The sequence below is a fragment of the Mustelus asterias genome, chromosome 6 (assembly GCF_964213995.1).
Source record: "Mustelus asterias chromosome 6, sMusAst1.hap1.1, whole genome shotgun sequence".
In the NCBI taxonomy this organism is placed as follows: domain Eukaryota; kingdom Metazoa; phylum Chordata; class Chondrichthyes; order Carcharhiniformes; family Triakidae; genus Mustelus; species Mustelus asterias.
In genome coordinates, this window is record NC_135806.1 from 80,643,337 (window position 1) to 80,660,478 (window position 17,142).

A 17,142-nucleotide genomic window follows, 5' to 3' on the forward strand; every position below is an offset into this window, starting at 1 on the left:
TTTTTCACTATCAAGTGTGTTTGAGTGAGTGCTCTACTAGATTGTTAGAAGGACAGCTTTTTTATATTTCAAGGTGTATCAATGAATGAATTCCTGAAGCAGATTACTGTTGTTTTTTTTGGTTCCCCACTTGGGAGTGTATTTACAACTACTTTGAGAAGTCAAGAACCACATTTATCTACTGAAGGGACCCAACTCCTCAAAAAATTGGCTGAGGGTTGGGGAGTGGGGTGGTGTTTAAATGCCCATTTCTGCAATGCAGCCAGCAAGGGCGGGAATCCTGCAAGCAAGATGATTGACACACCCTTAACCTGTTCTGGCAAAAACATGCTGGAAATCAGAATCGGGGTAGAAATCTCAGAACCAGGACCTGTCCGCCATTTTTAAATGGTTCCTCCATTGTCCAGATTCAGTGCAAATCCAGGCCCTCGACCTCTGTGCTGGGCTGGAAATTGGACACTACCAATTAAAAGAACACTCTGTCCTCAAAGGATCACTGAGGTAACTGAGAACCTTGGAGTATGAGTGTCTGGAACATAAAGGGTTAACTTGGGAAAGTGGTGGTGTAGTTGTATTGTCACTAGGCAAGTAATGCAGAGACCCAAGATAATGTTCTGGGACCTGGGTTCGAAATTTGAAATCGATAAAAATCTGGAATTTGAAGTCTAATAATGACCATGAAGCCATTGCTGATTGTAAAAAAAAAAATCCATCGGGTTCACTAATTTCCTTTAGGAGAGTAAATCTGCTTTCCTTACCTTGTCTGGCCTATGGGTGACTCCAGATCCACAGCAATGTGGTTGACTCTTCAATGCCCTCTGAAATGGCCTCAGTTCAAGGGCAATTAGGGATGGGCAATAGATAGAGTTAGTGTAGTGTTGGACAGAGTCATGTGTAGAAACAAGCATGGAGACAGCTGTATCAATGTATACAGTTTCTAAAAGTTAATAAGCAGTTACTGTTGAACTATCTAAGACTATGAATACATTAATAAGATCCACTGAACTACACCCAGCACCTTGCAACAAATCTCAATGCCATCAACAGGCACTGAACAGATTCAAATGCACACCATCATTTTTTTAAAAATCTGTCAAAGAACAAATGATTCTGTTGTTAGGATTATATCAAAATGTGAAAGCTGAGTAGCGATAGACATACCAAGAGCTATCTGGAGAGACAAAGAGACCCTGAAAGTACTAACACAAAAAAGAGAAAACATTAGCATCAATTGTGCTTGTAAGAAAGTTAAAAATAGTATCAAATTGAGAAAAAAAGGTGTACAACACTGCAAATATTGGTGACAGGTCAGAGGATTGGGCAGACCTGAAATAGATGGGTTATTTATAGAGGAAAAGTTGGACAGGTTAGGCTTATGTCTGCTGGAACCAGGAGAAGCAAAGTCTCCTCAAAACCAGGAGAAGCAAAGTATTTGAATATCGTTAAGGCATAGATAGATGGGTTCTTGATAAGCAAGGGGGTGAAGGGTTATTGAGAATAGGCAGGAATGTGAAGTCGAGTTAAATACAGATCAGCCATAATCTTATTGAATAGCAGGGCAGGCCCGAGGGGCTAAGTGGCCTACTTCTGCTCCTGATTCATATGGTTATTAGAAATACTCAGCTGAGGCAGCATCAGGGGACAGAGGAAGCTAGGGTTCACATTTCAATCAAGATCAGGGATTATGCAAAATGAACAGCTTATATGGAGGAGTCAAGCCATGGAGAAGGAGGTTGTGTGATCAAAGAATGATCTGCGATTAGTTGGAGGACAGGAGATGCTTAAACAACTAAAGTCAGGAAATGTAAAAATCACTAAAAATATACACTGACATGTTTCTGCACTTGTCCCATATCCTTGAATGTTATGATATTTCAAGTGCTCATCCAAATATTTTTTAAAGGTTATAAAGTTTCCAGCCTCCACTACCCCCCGCCCTCCCGAGGCAGTGCATTCCAGATTCACACCACCCTCTGAGTGAAAAAGATTGTTCTCACATCCGCTCTGAATCTCCTGCCCCTTATCCTAAATCTATGCCCCCTCGTGATTGACCCATCAATCAAGGGAAATAGCTGCTCTCTACTCACCCTGCCCATACCCCTCATAATCTTATACACCTCAATTATGTCCCCCTCAGCCTTATCTACTCTAAAGAAAACAATCCAAGCCTATCCAGTCTCTCCTTATAGCTCAAATGCTCTATCCCAGGCAACATCCTGGTGAATCTCCTCTGTACCTGCTCTATCACATCCTTCCTATAGTGAGGTGACCAGAACTGTATACAGTACTCCAGCTGTAGCCTAACCAATGATCTGTACGACTCCAACATTACCTTGTATACTCTATTCCACAACTGATGAAAGCAAGTTTCCCATATGCCTTCTTAACTATCCTATTCATGTGCTCTGCCGACTTCAGGGATCTATGAATAATTACCCCAAGATCCCTCTGTTCCTCTGAGCTTCTCAGTGTCCTGCCATTCATTAAAATACTCCATCTTGTTTCTTCTTCCAAAGTGCATCACTTCATACCTATTAGGGTTAAATAGCATCTGTCACTGCTCTGTCCATCTGACCAACCTATCTATATCTTTGGGTAACCTACAACCATCTTCTTCACTATTAACCACCCTACCAATCTTGATGTCACCTGCAAAGTTGCTTAACATTCCCCCCACATTTGTAATGCTACAATTTATGTATATTACAAACTATAAGGGTCCTAGTACTAATCCTTGTGGTACACTGCTGGACACCAGCCTCCATTCACTCCATTGGCTAATAAGGACTGACTTAAGGACTGCTTCTTACCCTACTGCAATTTTTCAGTCAACAGAAGGAGTTCAGGGATAGGGGAGGGGGGGGGTGGGTGGGGGGGTAGGGGGAGCAGCAGGTTTTCCTCCTCAGGTCTTGAGTGGTTATTAGGGATGCCTCCATCACTTGGCATCTTTCCAGATTGGGTGTCCCCCTCCCCAATCACGAACCACTTCAATCTCCACTCCCATCTCCACTGCTGGATCTTGCACCTACCTCGTCCTGAGGGCTCTGCCACTCAGACTGGTGGGACTGCTTGTAGTCCCAGAAGTGGCCACCGCACTCAATAGCGCTGTTGGGACTACAGTGATGCTGACCAGTCAGATGACTGGCAGCTTGCTAAGGCAAGATTTCCTTTGAGTGACAGGTAGAAGTCTTTCTCCTGGTCAGTTAATGCTTCTCAGGGCACTAAATGGCTATGGGGCAGCTGACATTGGTGAGGAAACCCCACCATCTGACAAATTCTGCCCAATAAGTGGTGGATTGTAATTCTCCAGCCATATACTTCAGCCTTACACGTGAAAAAGTAAGTTAGCATTTTGGCCAAATGTTTAAAAGTGTAATTTGTACTTCTAAAATATTAGTTAGTAAAAAACATCAGCACTTAACTTTAAAATAACAGCCATCTAAACTTTAGCAGCTGCGAATAAACACAGACCTAAATTCCAAAGCTTCATTTTACATTGTGCTTCTGTGTAGCCGCTATAGTGTGCTTAATAATATTTCCCAGCAATAAGAGTAGGGAGCAAGGGTAACACTCCCTGTTCTTGTTGCCATGGAGAGTAAGTGGAGTTCCACATATGGACATTGATAAACATTCACACCACTAGCCTTCAGCTCAAGCTATTCTCATTCGATTCAGAAGGGTTGACAGGACAATCACTCCTTTATAATATGTAGCAATTGGTTTATCGCGCCACCAGACTGGTAGCTTTATATCAGTCTTTGACACATACCAAAGTCACACTGTACAGCACCCAGTTAACATGTTGTCAAACACTACTCACTTCAAAATAGTAGTATTACTTATCCAGCAAAGAGCAATAAATTAATCAATATTTATAATAATGCCATTTCACTTAAAAATCTTAAGTTGCAATACTATAACTTCCCTGTAGAGAGCTGTAGCAATATTGTGCATCCTGCTGCTGAATTTATAAGCTCCAATAACACCAAAAGGACTAATAAAAGTGCCTTTTAACTGGTTCGTGCCAAGATTGTTTCACATTCTCACACAAATGTATTATCTTGCTGCATCACAGTGCAAAACAGATTGACTTTTAGAAAGTTTGCACTACTTCTATTAAGTGAACAGTCAGATTCTAAGCAACTTTCTGTTTCAGAGGTTTCTGAACTATTTCTATTTTTAAAATACTAGTTCTCGTCATGAACATTTCGAAAATTACAGAAATCCCCATGAAAGAAAGAAGCTTTACTCGGAACACATTATCAACCAAAACCTATTTAAAAGAACATACCTTCTTTGAATTCATCAGCTGATGACTCCATTGTAAAAATCAAATTAAATTTAAAGTTGTCACACAGTTACCAGGTTGAAGGTATATTTGCCTTTAGATCTTCTATATAAGCAGCACACACTCAAAAAGGAACAAAAAATACATGAAAACTAAAATCAGGAACTTCCTGCCTCTTTTCAATGGCCTTCTTCGAGAAGTGTTCAGTAAACAATGTTTTCTCAGTTGGTTATGCCAACTTTGACTTCATCATTCTTAAGCGATCCTCCCTCTCTAACTCACGAGGGTGGAGTTAAATCCATTTGTTAGCACTCGTCTCTTCCAACATGTGATAAGACCAACAAGTACAGTCTAGAGGCCATCCACAGAACACAACAAGCACTGTCTTATTTTAGCAGTTTCATTATTGCAGTATAAAATTCCAGGCACTTACAATCAGCAAGGGTAGGGGGAAATAGATCACATTCTTTTATAGCTAACATACACCACACCTTTTATTGCCATGCCAAAACTATTTGGAAGTACAACAGCATTCCTACCCATGGTCCGTAAGATCTCAAATACTGAATTCCAAGCAGCTTTGCTTGCTGATGATTAGTAAAATGGCTCACAGTCGAGGTAGTGAAAGATGTTTACTTACTCCCATTTTCTAACTATGGGGTGATTTTAATCTAACAAGCTCAGTGGGAGAATGGGATGATCAGATTTTCCATCCATGTTATACCCTGTCTGGCTTTTATTTTCTATGAAAGGTGGTGTTTATTAAAGGCAGTGGATCTGTTCAGTTTCCTGCCTAGCAGGTTCTGTTAAAATTATCCTACATATCTCAACTGTTTGTACCCAATCAAATAATGAGTTTCATAATGCTGGTGCGCAATAAAATCTGAACATTGTTTTTGTTTGAAAATGTGCTGCATGATACCAGTAGTGAACAGGTTAGAACATTTGGTGCATTAACAAAGGTGTTCCCAGTTCAATCGTTATTCATGTCACACGGTGCCATGCCAACCCCATGTTTTTCCTTTGCTTTGCAAAAGAACGGATGAGGCTGTAAAAACCTTTTACATTTACTAATACACCACTTGTGTAACCATGGCCCAGAATCTGTTGCAAAGTGCAGTGGGCCCCAAACCATATTATTGTTTGACCATTTAGTGCCCCAATCCTCCATTTAACCAAAATTTGCTGGCAGGCTCATTCCAAGACATCAGAGCAAGGATGTTGGTGATTTAGAAACTGTCAAATCCTATTTTGATCACACTGAATGTCACATTATATTGTCTGTTTCTATTCTGGTTTATTAATAGTGCATATTTAGCCGATGAATCCTGTTTGCAAATGGATGACAAATTTGTTAGTCAGACTATTTATTTTATTTTCGGAGGTAATTTCTGGGTATAATATGAGGAATAAATGTGGCTGCAGGCACCTGAGATAATTGAAGGCTTCTAAACTGTAACTGTTTTCAGATGTTAATGGACTAATTCAATGCAAAGCATACGCTGTCTATTGGAGGGGAAAATAATAAATATGCAATTTAAGATCTGTGAGAAGCAGATATTTCATTATTTGTTTCACAGATATACCTCGATTTATACTCATCGCAACATAGCAACTCCTATTCGCGTGGTTCTAACTCTTGAAGTGGAGCAATTTTATATATATTTCCTCAACAAAATATTGACTGGTGCATTAGCTGATTAATGTGGAACTGAATGTATTTTTAAACATACATTTTGAAAGAGACACATGTTGGGATCGATAATTCATGTTAAAATTAGTGATTGACACTGGTAGGGTCTGGAATTGTGAACTGATGAAAAAACATGGAGAGCGATTCTCCCAGCAGATGTCAGCGGAGGCCATTTAGCAGGCTCCTTGCTGGCTGCCATGGCCTCCGCGTGTTTTTTTTTTGAGTCATCAGCTCTGCACCGGAAATCATTTAAATATTTCCTATCATTTTCCCTATCATTAGCAGACTCAGGACTGAAGTCTTTGGGCTTGCCAGTGTCTCCCACCCCACCAGGAGTGCTTTACTCCAGCGGGATTTACTACTGCTCCCCGCTAACGGGGAACAGGCGGCCCAACCCCGCTGGAGGGAACAGAGGCCATTGAGGCCCCCTGAGGAGGTCGGGGGTAAGGGGGGAGGGGGGAGTGTCCCCTGGCAGTTCCAGCCTGGCCCCCTGGCACTGGTCAAGGGGCAAACTGACAATGTCCAAGGGGCACCTTGGCACTGCCCACTGGGCATCAGGCAGTAGCAAGGGGGCCAGGGGGAGGGGGGGCATATTGGTGGCAGTGCTTGTTAGGGGGGGCCAATTGGTGAGGGTGGGGGGGGGTTCCCGCTGCCATTGCACAGGGATCAGTGGCAGCAGGTGGAAAGGGAGTGATCAGGACTGGCCATCTGGGTGGGGGGGCGGGGTGGTGCCTCGGGACTGTCAGGAGGGGAGGGTGTTAGGGCATCAGGGCTGCCCCAGAGAGCCCGGAAGGCCAGCTCAATCACTGGCCAGCAATCGGGAGGCCAGCAGTGCGGGGCTGCTGCGCATGCATCGATCTCCACTCTGACAGATCGGTGTATGCGCAGTGGCCCGCCCAGTACTATGCTGCCGGCCCCTCCAGCAGAAATAGCCGCCCCACCCTAGTTTTCACAGTGAATCCTGCTAGAGCACTCAGCAGTGCTCAGAGTGTGGGAGGTTCATTCTGAAAATCCCGCTAAACAAAAACGGTGGATTTACTCCAGTTTTTAAGCGAATTCGGCACTTAGGATTTATTTTAGCAGAATCACCCCCATTAAAACCCATTTAGCAAGAACCATTCCCGCCAGGTAATTTGTACAAAAGATTATTATTTTTTACTTCAACAAAATAAATGAGCAAATCTCAATTAAACAAACATCTCAGTTTAAGAAGAAATTAATCTTGGCGCAACAACTCACTCCAGGTCAGCAGCACCATTCAAGTTCAGTCTAACCAGCAGCAGTGATCGAAGCAAAGATAACCAGAAAATTGGTCATTGCCATTGATTTTAGAGGGGAGCGCAGAGCCAAGAAAAATTGAATTCCCATTGTTTCTTCAAGGTCCACGGCAGAGAGTCCCAAAAAATCCTATCTTGGGACACACATACACAATTTCCTGAAAATAGTTACGTGTAATGCACCATTACTATGGTGCAAGTTTCCAGCAAATTCCTTGTTGACTCCTAGCATAGCAGGTATTATGCATTGGGAGCTGACCTCAAAGTGACACAGAGTTAGGTCATTACATTGTAGGTGTGCATAGAACACTAAGTGATTGCAAAAATGTTTTCTGTAATGAACTCCAGGTACCAACAAAAAAAGCTTTCCTGATTGTCAATCTGTATTCTTAAATGAACTTTGATGTGCATAGTGAAACATTCATCATCTATACAAGATCACAAATTGGGTTGACCATCACCTCTGAGTCAGAAGATTGTGGGTTCAGGCTCCACCCATGAGTCAAGTACAGAATCTGGGTGCTACTCCATTGTAATACTGGATCTATCCTTAGCCACCCCTACCCCACCCTGTTATTTATCAATGAATCGTTATAGCACAGAAGGAGGTCATTCAACTTGCCGTGTCTGTGCTTGCCCTCTAATGAAGTACTTTAACTTGTGCTACTCCCCTCCCTTTTCCCTTTGGCCCTGCAATTTTTTCTTTTTCAGATCATAATCCAATTCCCTTTTGAAAGCCTCCTTTGACCCTGCCTCCACTACACTCCCTAGCAGTGCATGCCAGATCCTAACCACTTGCTGGATGAAATGTTTTTCCTCATATCGCCATTGCTTCTTTTGCCAATTATCATAAATCAGTGCCTAATGGTTCTCAATTATTCCACCAATGGCAACAGTTCCTCCCTATCTATTCTGTTCAATCCTTCACGATTTGAATAGAATCATAGAATCCCTACAGTGCAGAATGAGGCCATTCGGCCCACTGAGTCTACACCGAGAACAATCCCACCGAGGCTCTATTCCCTTAACCCTACGTATTTACCCTGCTAATCCCTCCAACACGAAGGGGCAATTTATCCTGCCAATCAACCTATGCCGTACATCTTTGGACTGTGGGAGGAAACTGGAGCACCCGGAGGAAACTCACACAGACGTTTCCTCTGCAGAGTTCACATAGGCAGTCTCCCAAGGTTGGAATTGAACCTGGGTCCCTAGCGTTGTGAGGTAGCAGTGCTAATCACTACGCCACCGTGCCACCCCAATGGCTCAACCAAATCTCCTCACAACCTCTTCTCCATGTGAAACAGTCCCAACTTCTGCAATCTTTCTACACAACTGAAGTTCCTCACCTCTGGAAGCATTCTTATGAATCTTTTCTGAAGTCTCTCTAATCCTTCTTAAAGTGTAATGGCCAGAACTATAGGCGCAGTACTCATGTAAAGGCTGAACCAGTGTTCTGTACAGATTTTCCTTGCTTTGGTACTCTATACACCTATTGTTCTGCTTTATTAACTGCTCTCCCAACCTGTCCTGCCATCTTCAATGATTTAAAAATGAAGATAGGAGAAGGAGGAGGCAATTCAGCCCTGCACATCCTATATCCTGCGCAGGTTTCTCTGCTCCTGCACTCCCTTTAGAATTGTATCCTTTATTTATCTTGTCTCTCTGCCTTCTTCCTACCAGAATGAATCAGTTCACACTTCTCTACATTAAATTTGGGTTATTCATATATAACAGGAAGAGCAGGGATTCTAAAACCCATCCCTGGGGAACTCCACTGTAAATCTTCCTTCAGTCCAAAAGATAACCATTAACTGCTATCCTTTGTTTCCTCAATTTCTGAAACAATTTTGTACCCGTATTGCTATTAATGCCATGAGCTCTAACTTTTCTCACAAGTCTTTTATGCAGCACTTTTATCAAATGACTTTTAGAAGTCCATGTACATCACATCAACGTTACTCTCATCAACCCCCTGTTACTTCATCAAAAAATCTCAAACATGTTAATTAAACATGATTTGCCCTTAAACATCCATGTTGATTTTCCTTAATTAACAGGCATTTGCCCAAGTGACTATTAATTCTGTCAATATCATCGTTTCTCAAGGCTTCCCCACCACCACCCAAGGTTAAATTGACTGACCTGAAGTTCCTAAGCTTATCTTTACACTCTCTATTTGGACAATTTGCAGTTCTTCAGTCCTCTGGTACCACCTGCCCAAATCTAAAGAAGATTTGAAAATTTAGGGCTAGTGACTCTGCAATTTTCACTCTCACTTCCTTCAGTATCCTTGGATGCATCTCAGTCGTCCGGATGATTTATCAATCGTAAGTACAGACAGCCTATGAAATAGCTCCGCCTCATCAATATTAAACCCCTCAGGTTTTCAAACAATTGCCCCTTCACGATGACCTGGGCAGCCTCTACTTCCTTGGTAAAGACAAATGCAAAGTGTTCAATTCATATCTCGGCCTTGCATCATGCCGCTATATGTAAATCCCCCATTGTGTCGCTAATCAGCCCCACGGTGGAATGTCATCCACGGCGAGCCATTCCCAATGGCGGAACAGGAAGTGGGCGCCACATTTTTTTTGCTGGTTCCCACAAGATGGAAATTAAAATCTAAAGTGCCAGCAGTGTGCACAGGAGGCACATTTCCAATCACGTGTTGGGGAAGCTTCTCAATGATGAAACCTGCTGTCAGTTGACAATGCAGTAGGTACGGGTGAGCTACACAGGAGCCTCCTGAACAAATCTCTTGGGAGGCTCTTCACCACAGTCACAACCTTCCTGCCCAACTCCACTGTTATTAACATAAGACTTATTGAGAGCACAAAGGTGTGAGTGTTGTCAAATTTAAATTTCACTTGTTTACATTTCACGTCACATTGGTTTCACTTTATTCATGTCATCTTCATTGTTATTTGCAGGGGCGAGCTTAGTCACAATACACTAGCATGTTTGGTACATATTACAGGGGAGTTGGGGACATTTCTTTATCGTGGATGAAAATGTATTTGCATTAACTCCTTGTTGAATGTTCATGTTAGTGTGCTGTGTTGTACTTGCCACTCCTTTCTTTTGTTCATTCATGGGATGTAGGCATTGCTGGCTGGGCCAGCACTTATTGGCCATCCTTGAGGGCAGTTAAGAGTCAAAAACATTGCTGTGGGTCTGGGGTCACATGTAGGCCAGACCAGGTAAGGACAGCAGATTTCCTATCCTAAAGGACATTAGTGAACCAGATGAGTTTTTACTACAATTGACAATAATTTGTGATCATCACTAGACTTTTAATTCAAGACTTTATTGAATTCAGATGTCACCATCTGCCATGAGGGTGGGACTTGAACCCGGGTGCCCAGAGCATTACTAGTCCAGCGACAATACCTCATTGAAGGGATGTTTCCCCACCCCCTCTCTCCAATAAAAATCACCAGCATTAGGGCCCTCCCAATGTGTCCCCCTTCATGACCCGACCTTTATATCTCCCCACCATCCTCATGCCCTACCCCACTCAGGCCCCACCCTTTGGCACTGGCCCTGGCAGCCTAGTGCCCATATGGCAGTGCCAGCCAGGTGGGCACTGCCCAGCCATATTTCCTAACATCCAACCACCAATGCGCTTCTATGACATCCGACGTCTATTGCAAGATAATTACAGACTGGAATGTGAAGAATGGTTGGAATGCGAGTCTTTACAGGTAATCAAGTCTTTGCAGGTACAAACAATAGGCCCAATTTTACCAACAATTTGCGCCCGTTTTCGGGCGCGAAATCGCGGTAAAGTCGGGTGTGAGGCCTTTATTGCGATCTGCACCCGCGTTCGCGCAGATCACCACTTTACCGAGACCGCGAATGGCGGGGATCCGTTCCGCGCCCAAATCAGGCGCAATGACGATTTAAATGCATTTGCATGCATTTAAATTGAGTTAATGGACTGCCTGCCCAACTCTATCAGCACTTCCCACTTTACCACCGCGTTTGCCGATCCAGAACTGCGCTTTTAGGGACCTGCTAAATAAAAGTCTGAATCGGGCACTCCAGCCTCTGAAGAGCGTGTTCAGCGTTTCCAACGGCTCTCTGATTCAGATCAGTGGTGGAGGGGGGGGGGAGGGAGGCGGGTCAGATCATTCTCTGGTTGGAGGGGGGAGGAGGGGAGTGAGGTCAGATCGTTGTCTGTTTGTGGGGGGGGGGGAGGAGGAGGAGGCGGGTCAGATGTATCTCTGGCGGGGGGGGGCAGATGGATCTCTGGTGGGGGGGGCAGATGGATCTCTGGTGGGGGGGCAGGGGGGTCTGCTGCCACTCTGTGGGCGATCGGTGGGGGAGGGAGGGGGGCAGGGGTGTCGATCGGTCTGTGTAGTGGGAGGGTGAATAAGGGGGGGGGACACATCACTGTACCCCTTACCCACCATCCCCCGCTACCCAGACCGATCGCCACCCCTGCCCCCTCTCCCCCCACTGATCGCCCACAGAGTGGCAGCGGACCCCCCTGCACCACCCGCACCCCCACCAGAGACCCATCTGCCCCCCCCCCCACCAGAGATCCATCGGCCCCCCTCCCCCCGAGATACATCTGCGCCCCCCCCCCCCAAGATACACCCTCGCTCCCGCTTATCACTCCCGGGCCCGCTTTCTCTGCTTTCTGCGGCTCGGGAGCGATCCGACATGGGCACGCTTTTTCAAATTTTTTTCCAACTGCACATGCGCAGTTCAGAGCTCCGATCGTTCCGGCAGCGCTAAGCCCCGCCCACAGCACGAATCAGACTGGAGATGGCTGAGAGCGTATGGGGGCGCCTGAAAGCGGATTTCTAAGTCGGATCTGTATTACTCCCAGATTCGGCACTTAGAATGAAAATGGTAAATTTGGGCCCAATGTGTGTGGAGAGAGGGATAATCACAGGTTAAAGAGATGTGAATGTTCCAAGCCAGGACAGTTAGTAGGATTTCTTCACATTCCAATCTGTAATTATCTTGTAATTGTGTCTTTGCCTATATATGCCACAGTCTCAGGAGAAGGGGCCGATCATTTAAAACTGAGATGAGAAGAAATGACCTCATCCAAAGGGATTGAATCTTTGGAGTTCTCTGACTTAGAGGGTTATGGATGCTTCAGTGTTGAATAGATTTAAGGCTGGGATAGACAGATGTTTGGTCTCTCAGGGCATTAAGTGATGTAGGGAGGTGGAAGGCCAATGGAGTTGAAGCACAAGATCAGCCATGATCGTACTGAATGGTGGAGCAGGTTCGATGGGTCTTATGGTCTACAGCTGCTCCTATTTCTTGTGTTCTTATGACAATGCATTTCAATGCCTTCAGACACACATGGGATGCAGGTACAGGCACCATTCTACTGCATGAAAAGGAGTCAACGAAGCTTCCTAGTGATTGAACCTTGCTCCGTGGTTAATGGGCAGTTGGACAGTTTTTGCTGGAGAAGCCAAGTTTCAAGCTTTGCTTGAACTGGTGAGGAGATGATCGGGTGGCCCGAATGGAAAGAAGAACCTTTGAGAGATATTTATAGTGAGTGGCAAATGGGTTTACATTGTATGCAGTTTCTTTCAGACCGGCAAATATAAAACAATTGAAGTACATGAAAGTTAGCAGAAGAGAATCAAATTGCTAAATGCAATTGAATATTAGGCCAAAGTTTGTCCTTGGCATCTGTTTATAGGCTGGCAATTGCTTAAGAAAACATGTAGGTTAACGAAATCTGTACTTGTGGACAGGCAAATATAATTTAAAATGAGGATCCTTGGTCAAATTAAACCTTAGGGGTTTGTTGAGAAATTAACCCGCCAAGCCCAAAAAATAGTATGGCACTAGGTATAAAGGGAGGTCAATAGAACAATACAAAGTATAAAGAACTGTTGCAAATAATCTAAGTCAGTGTTAAGAATAATAAAAGGGCGTAAGAAAATCCAAAGATGAACAACTGAGTAATGGTACAGTTTCCTCCTTGTATTAAAAGTCAGAAAATAATTTAAAAGATTGCATTTGACCCAACTGAGTGACGGGTTGAGGCAAGTTAAATATGAAACCATAGACATAAAAGGTGACCTGAATACATATATTGAAATGTTTTTTATCTTCAAAGGTATGCCTGGTTATACTAGATGGGTGTGCAGCTAGAAATGTTTCAATAAAACTGACTAACAAATGGTCTTAGCAAGGGTTGACAGTGCTGCATATTCTTCCATTCACCCCAACAGCTAAAGGAAATGTGGGAGGTCATATGGAAATCACCGGTTCATTTAAAATAAATCATTGATATCTGGTTTGGCTGCAATGTTTGAAGCACAGCTCATGTGGTCCCATTACTTAACAAGGGGAACAAATTGGAATTACTGGCCCATGAATTTAACATCACTGCAAGTGAGCTGTTGGAATTTTGCATCATATGGGTTGTAATTTATGACCATTTAGTGGTTATTTGACATCCTCAGAATGACTTCAGGAATTAGAAGTCCTGTCTCACGAACTGATTGAGATAATGCCTGTCCTAATAAGAACATAAGAACATAAGAAATAGGAGCAGGAGTAGGCCATCTAGCCCCTCGAGCCTGCCCCGCCATTCAATAAGATCATGGTTGATCTGAAGTGGATCAGTTCCACTTACCCGCCTGATCCCTATAACCCCCAATTCCCTTACCAATCAGGAATCCATCTATCCATGATTTAAACATATTCAACGAGGTAGCCTCCACCACTTCAGTGGGCAGAGAATTCCAGAGATTCACCACCCTCTGAGAGAAGAAGTTCCTCCTCAACTCTGTCCTAAACTGACCCCCCTTTATTTTGAGGCTGTGCCCTCTAGTTCTAGTTTCCTTTCTAAGTGGAAAGAATCTCTCCATCTCTACCCTATCCAGCCCCTTCATTATCTTATAGGTCTCTATAAGATCCCCCCTCAGCCTTCTAAATTCCAACGACTACAAACCCAATCTGCTCAGTCTCTCCTCATAATCAACACCCCTCATCTCTGGTATCAACCTGGTGAACCTTCTCTGCACTCCCTCCAAGGCCAATATATCCTTCCGCAAATAAGGGGACCAATACTGCACACAGTATTCCAGCTGCGGCCTCACCAATGCCCTGTACAGATGCAGCAAGACATCTCTGCTTTTATATTCTATCCCCCTTGCGATATAGGCCAACATCCCATTTGCCTTCTTGATCACCTGTTGCACCTGTTGAAGCTATTTATCTAGATTTCCAAAAACTCTTTGGCAAAGTGTTACTTAGAAGAATACTGGAAAAGATCAATCATGGGATTACAGAAAAGATAAGAAACTGTTCACATGAATTTTAATAGGTGAAAGTTTGTAATTAACAAGCGTGAATCTAAAGGGCCCCTCGTGACAAGTTAACCGCCACAAAACTCTGGTCACGAAGTTGAGCTCTGCCGCAGCACTACTGTCGGCGCTACGGAAGCACTTAAGAAAATACTATGCAAAGGACTTTTAGTTACTTCCAGCATGGCCCAAGTGAAGCTAAAGCTCCATGCTGGAAAAGTACTAATATGGGCATACCATGACAAAATTGTGAGCAGTAGTCAGTTTATAATACCAATCACTCGTCGTGGTTCATTTGACCGACATTTTGGAAACTTGGGCTGCACAAGTCTAGCTTCCAGAAGTGCTAATCACTCACAACCGCATGAGGGAGATCACACTAGCTCTACATAAAGGGCCAGCCATCCAACTTGTTTTTATTCTTTCATGTGATGTCAGCACTACTGGAAAGGCCAACGTTTGTTGTCCATTCACGATTGCCTTTGAGAAGATGTTGGTAAGCTGCTTTCTTGAACCGTTGAACCCCTTCTGGTCCAATTTGCAGCTTCGGTGCTTTTGACTCACTTATGTGTTAAAGTTTGTGGAAGTATAGTGGATTGCATTTGGAGTTGTTGTGGTCAGTTGGTGTATCCATACAGGGGGAGGAGAGGATTTTGTCAATTGCTTACAATATGTCTGAAAGAGATGTGTAGGATGTATTTGCAGTCTCTCAGGGTTTGCAGCGTGACAAAGAATTGGAGCAGAGGCTGCAAAGAGGGAAAGCACATTCGGAGAAGAAGAATGACTGTCCATAGAAGATGTACTTGCTATGTGTTTTCAAGAGCACTTTTCCTACCTCCACCTCACCTGAAAGCATTGTCTGAGGCAACTCAGATTCAGCAGGAAAGTGGTCACTGAACTGTGCCAACTCCTGCAGCCTCACTGCAGAGTAAGGATGGCACTGCCAGTGGCTGTCAGGGTCACCTCAGTTTCTACACTTCAGGATCATTCAAGGTGGGAACCAACAACACAATGAATATGTCACAGTATACTCTCCATCTGGAGTTGACGGAGACCCTAGACTCAAGAAGTGGTGTAATCGTTTCTGAAAAGAGAGACATATTGCCGAAGCTTTTCGGTTGGCACACAGGATAAACATAAGAATGCCCAATTTCAAACAACCACCACAATTTATACAACAAAGGAAAGGGTGCTGATTGGTTGGCAAGCCAACTATATTGGCTCGGGCTTTGCCATGGAGAAAACAATGGGGAAATATAGGCTCCCAAAGATCCCAGTAATTAAACAAAGGTACAAGGCTCAAACACATTTCTTCTGTTTACAGAAGATTCACCCTGTGAATGATTGTATGTTGCTTCCAGTAAGTGTAAATGAGCCACCTTTCGAGCTCAACTGATTACTTAAATCAGTTGTTAGTGTAGCTATTAGCACACTCAGAATTGTTCATAAGTGCTGCCAGTCACTGAATCACATCTAAAAGTAGACATTTTGTTTTGGGTTTTGCAAGCGCTGACTGTACTCTGCCCATTATGAACAAGCAAAGGAATATGCCGTTTGATTTGATCAGCCAATCGCTGAGAGATATGACCTATGTACCTGGCATCACACCAGCACATCTTGTAAATAGGGCCCTAGCCACTGGCTCAGCTTACGAGCGCGAGACAGAAATAAAGTACATCAAAGCTACCCTAAGGGACAATAGCTATCCTGATCAGGTCAGGTTGCTGTGTATCGTGCAAACTCGCAAACCGGCCAAAAGTTGCCAATTTTGGACCTGAAAAGTGCTCGGGGTCTCTCAAAATCAGGGTCAGTGATTATAAAGATGGAGGCCAATAATGGTTAGCTTGGTGGCCAATGGAAAACAGCTGCTCCTTCTGGCCCAACAGCAATGCTACAAAACCCCTTAAATTTAAATTACATTACCCGCCTCTTGATAGGAGGTCACTGCAACCCTCTCCTAGTTGAAACAGAAATGAGGTCATGTTTCAGATTTTAAGTATTTAATTCCCCTTCCCCTCTGCAACAGATCCTCAGGAGAGTGAGAATCACGGGGTTAAAATTGCTTCTATAGTTTGGTTGCTATTTGGAGGTGTTATCATGAGGAAAGTGACTCTGTCTGTTGATGCGACACAGTGGCAAGCACTGCTGCCTCACGTCGCCAGGTGTTCGGGCTCAATTCTGGTCTTGGGTGACTGTGTGGAGTTTGCACATTCTCCCCGTGTCTACGTGGGTTTCCTCCCGCACTCCAAAGATGTGTGGGTTAGGTTGATTGGCCATGCTAAATTGCCCGTTAGTGTCAGGAGGATTAGCAGGGTAAATACGTGAAGTTATGGAGATAGGGCCCTGGGTGGGATTGTTGTCGGTGCAGGCCCAATGGCCTCCTTCTGCACTGTAGGAATTCTATGATTTTATGAACTCAACGCACCATCTCCATCAATGATGCTGAAAATAGGTAGATAGGTAGCTATAGATAGACAGCACTGGTTAGCTGCAACTTTACTCCTTCCTTCACCTCGAAGCAGGTGGAGGAAGGAGTAAGGTTGCAGCTAACCAGTGCTGTCTATCTATCTATAGCTACCAATCTACCTA

General features: G+C 43.9%; 1 protein-coding gene across 3 annotated transcripts in view; it reads right to left on the reverse strand.

The window, feature by feature from the left end:
- The window catches only part of LOC144494954 (tumor necrosis factor alpha-induced protein 8), a 118,961-nt gene that overhangs the window by 20,778 nt on the left and 81,041 nt on the right, over nucleotides 1-17,142 (reverse strand). The window contains exon 1 of one of the 3 annotated variants that reach the window (XM_078214609.1): nucleotides 4,292-4,557. The exons of 1 other annotated variant lie outside the window; for it this stretch is intronic. In XM_078214609.1, the coding sequence (XP_078070735.1) occupies nucleotides 4,292-4,322 (31 nt within the window). In that variant the 5' untranslated portion in view covers nucleotides 4,323-4,557. Of the gene's footprint in view, nucleotides 1-4,291; nucleotides 4,558-7,220; nucleotides 7,300-17,142 lie in introns of those variants that run through there. One more of the 3 variants, XM_078214610.1, reaches the window with a different exon arrangement.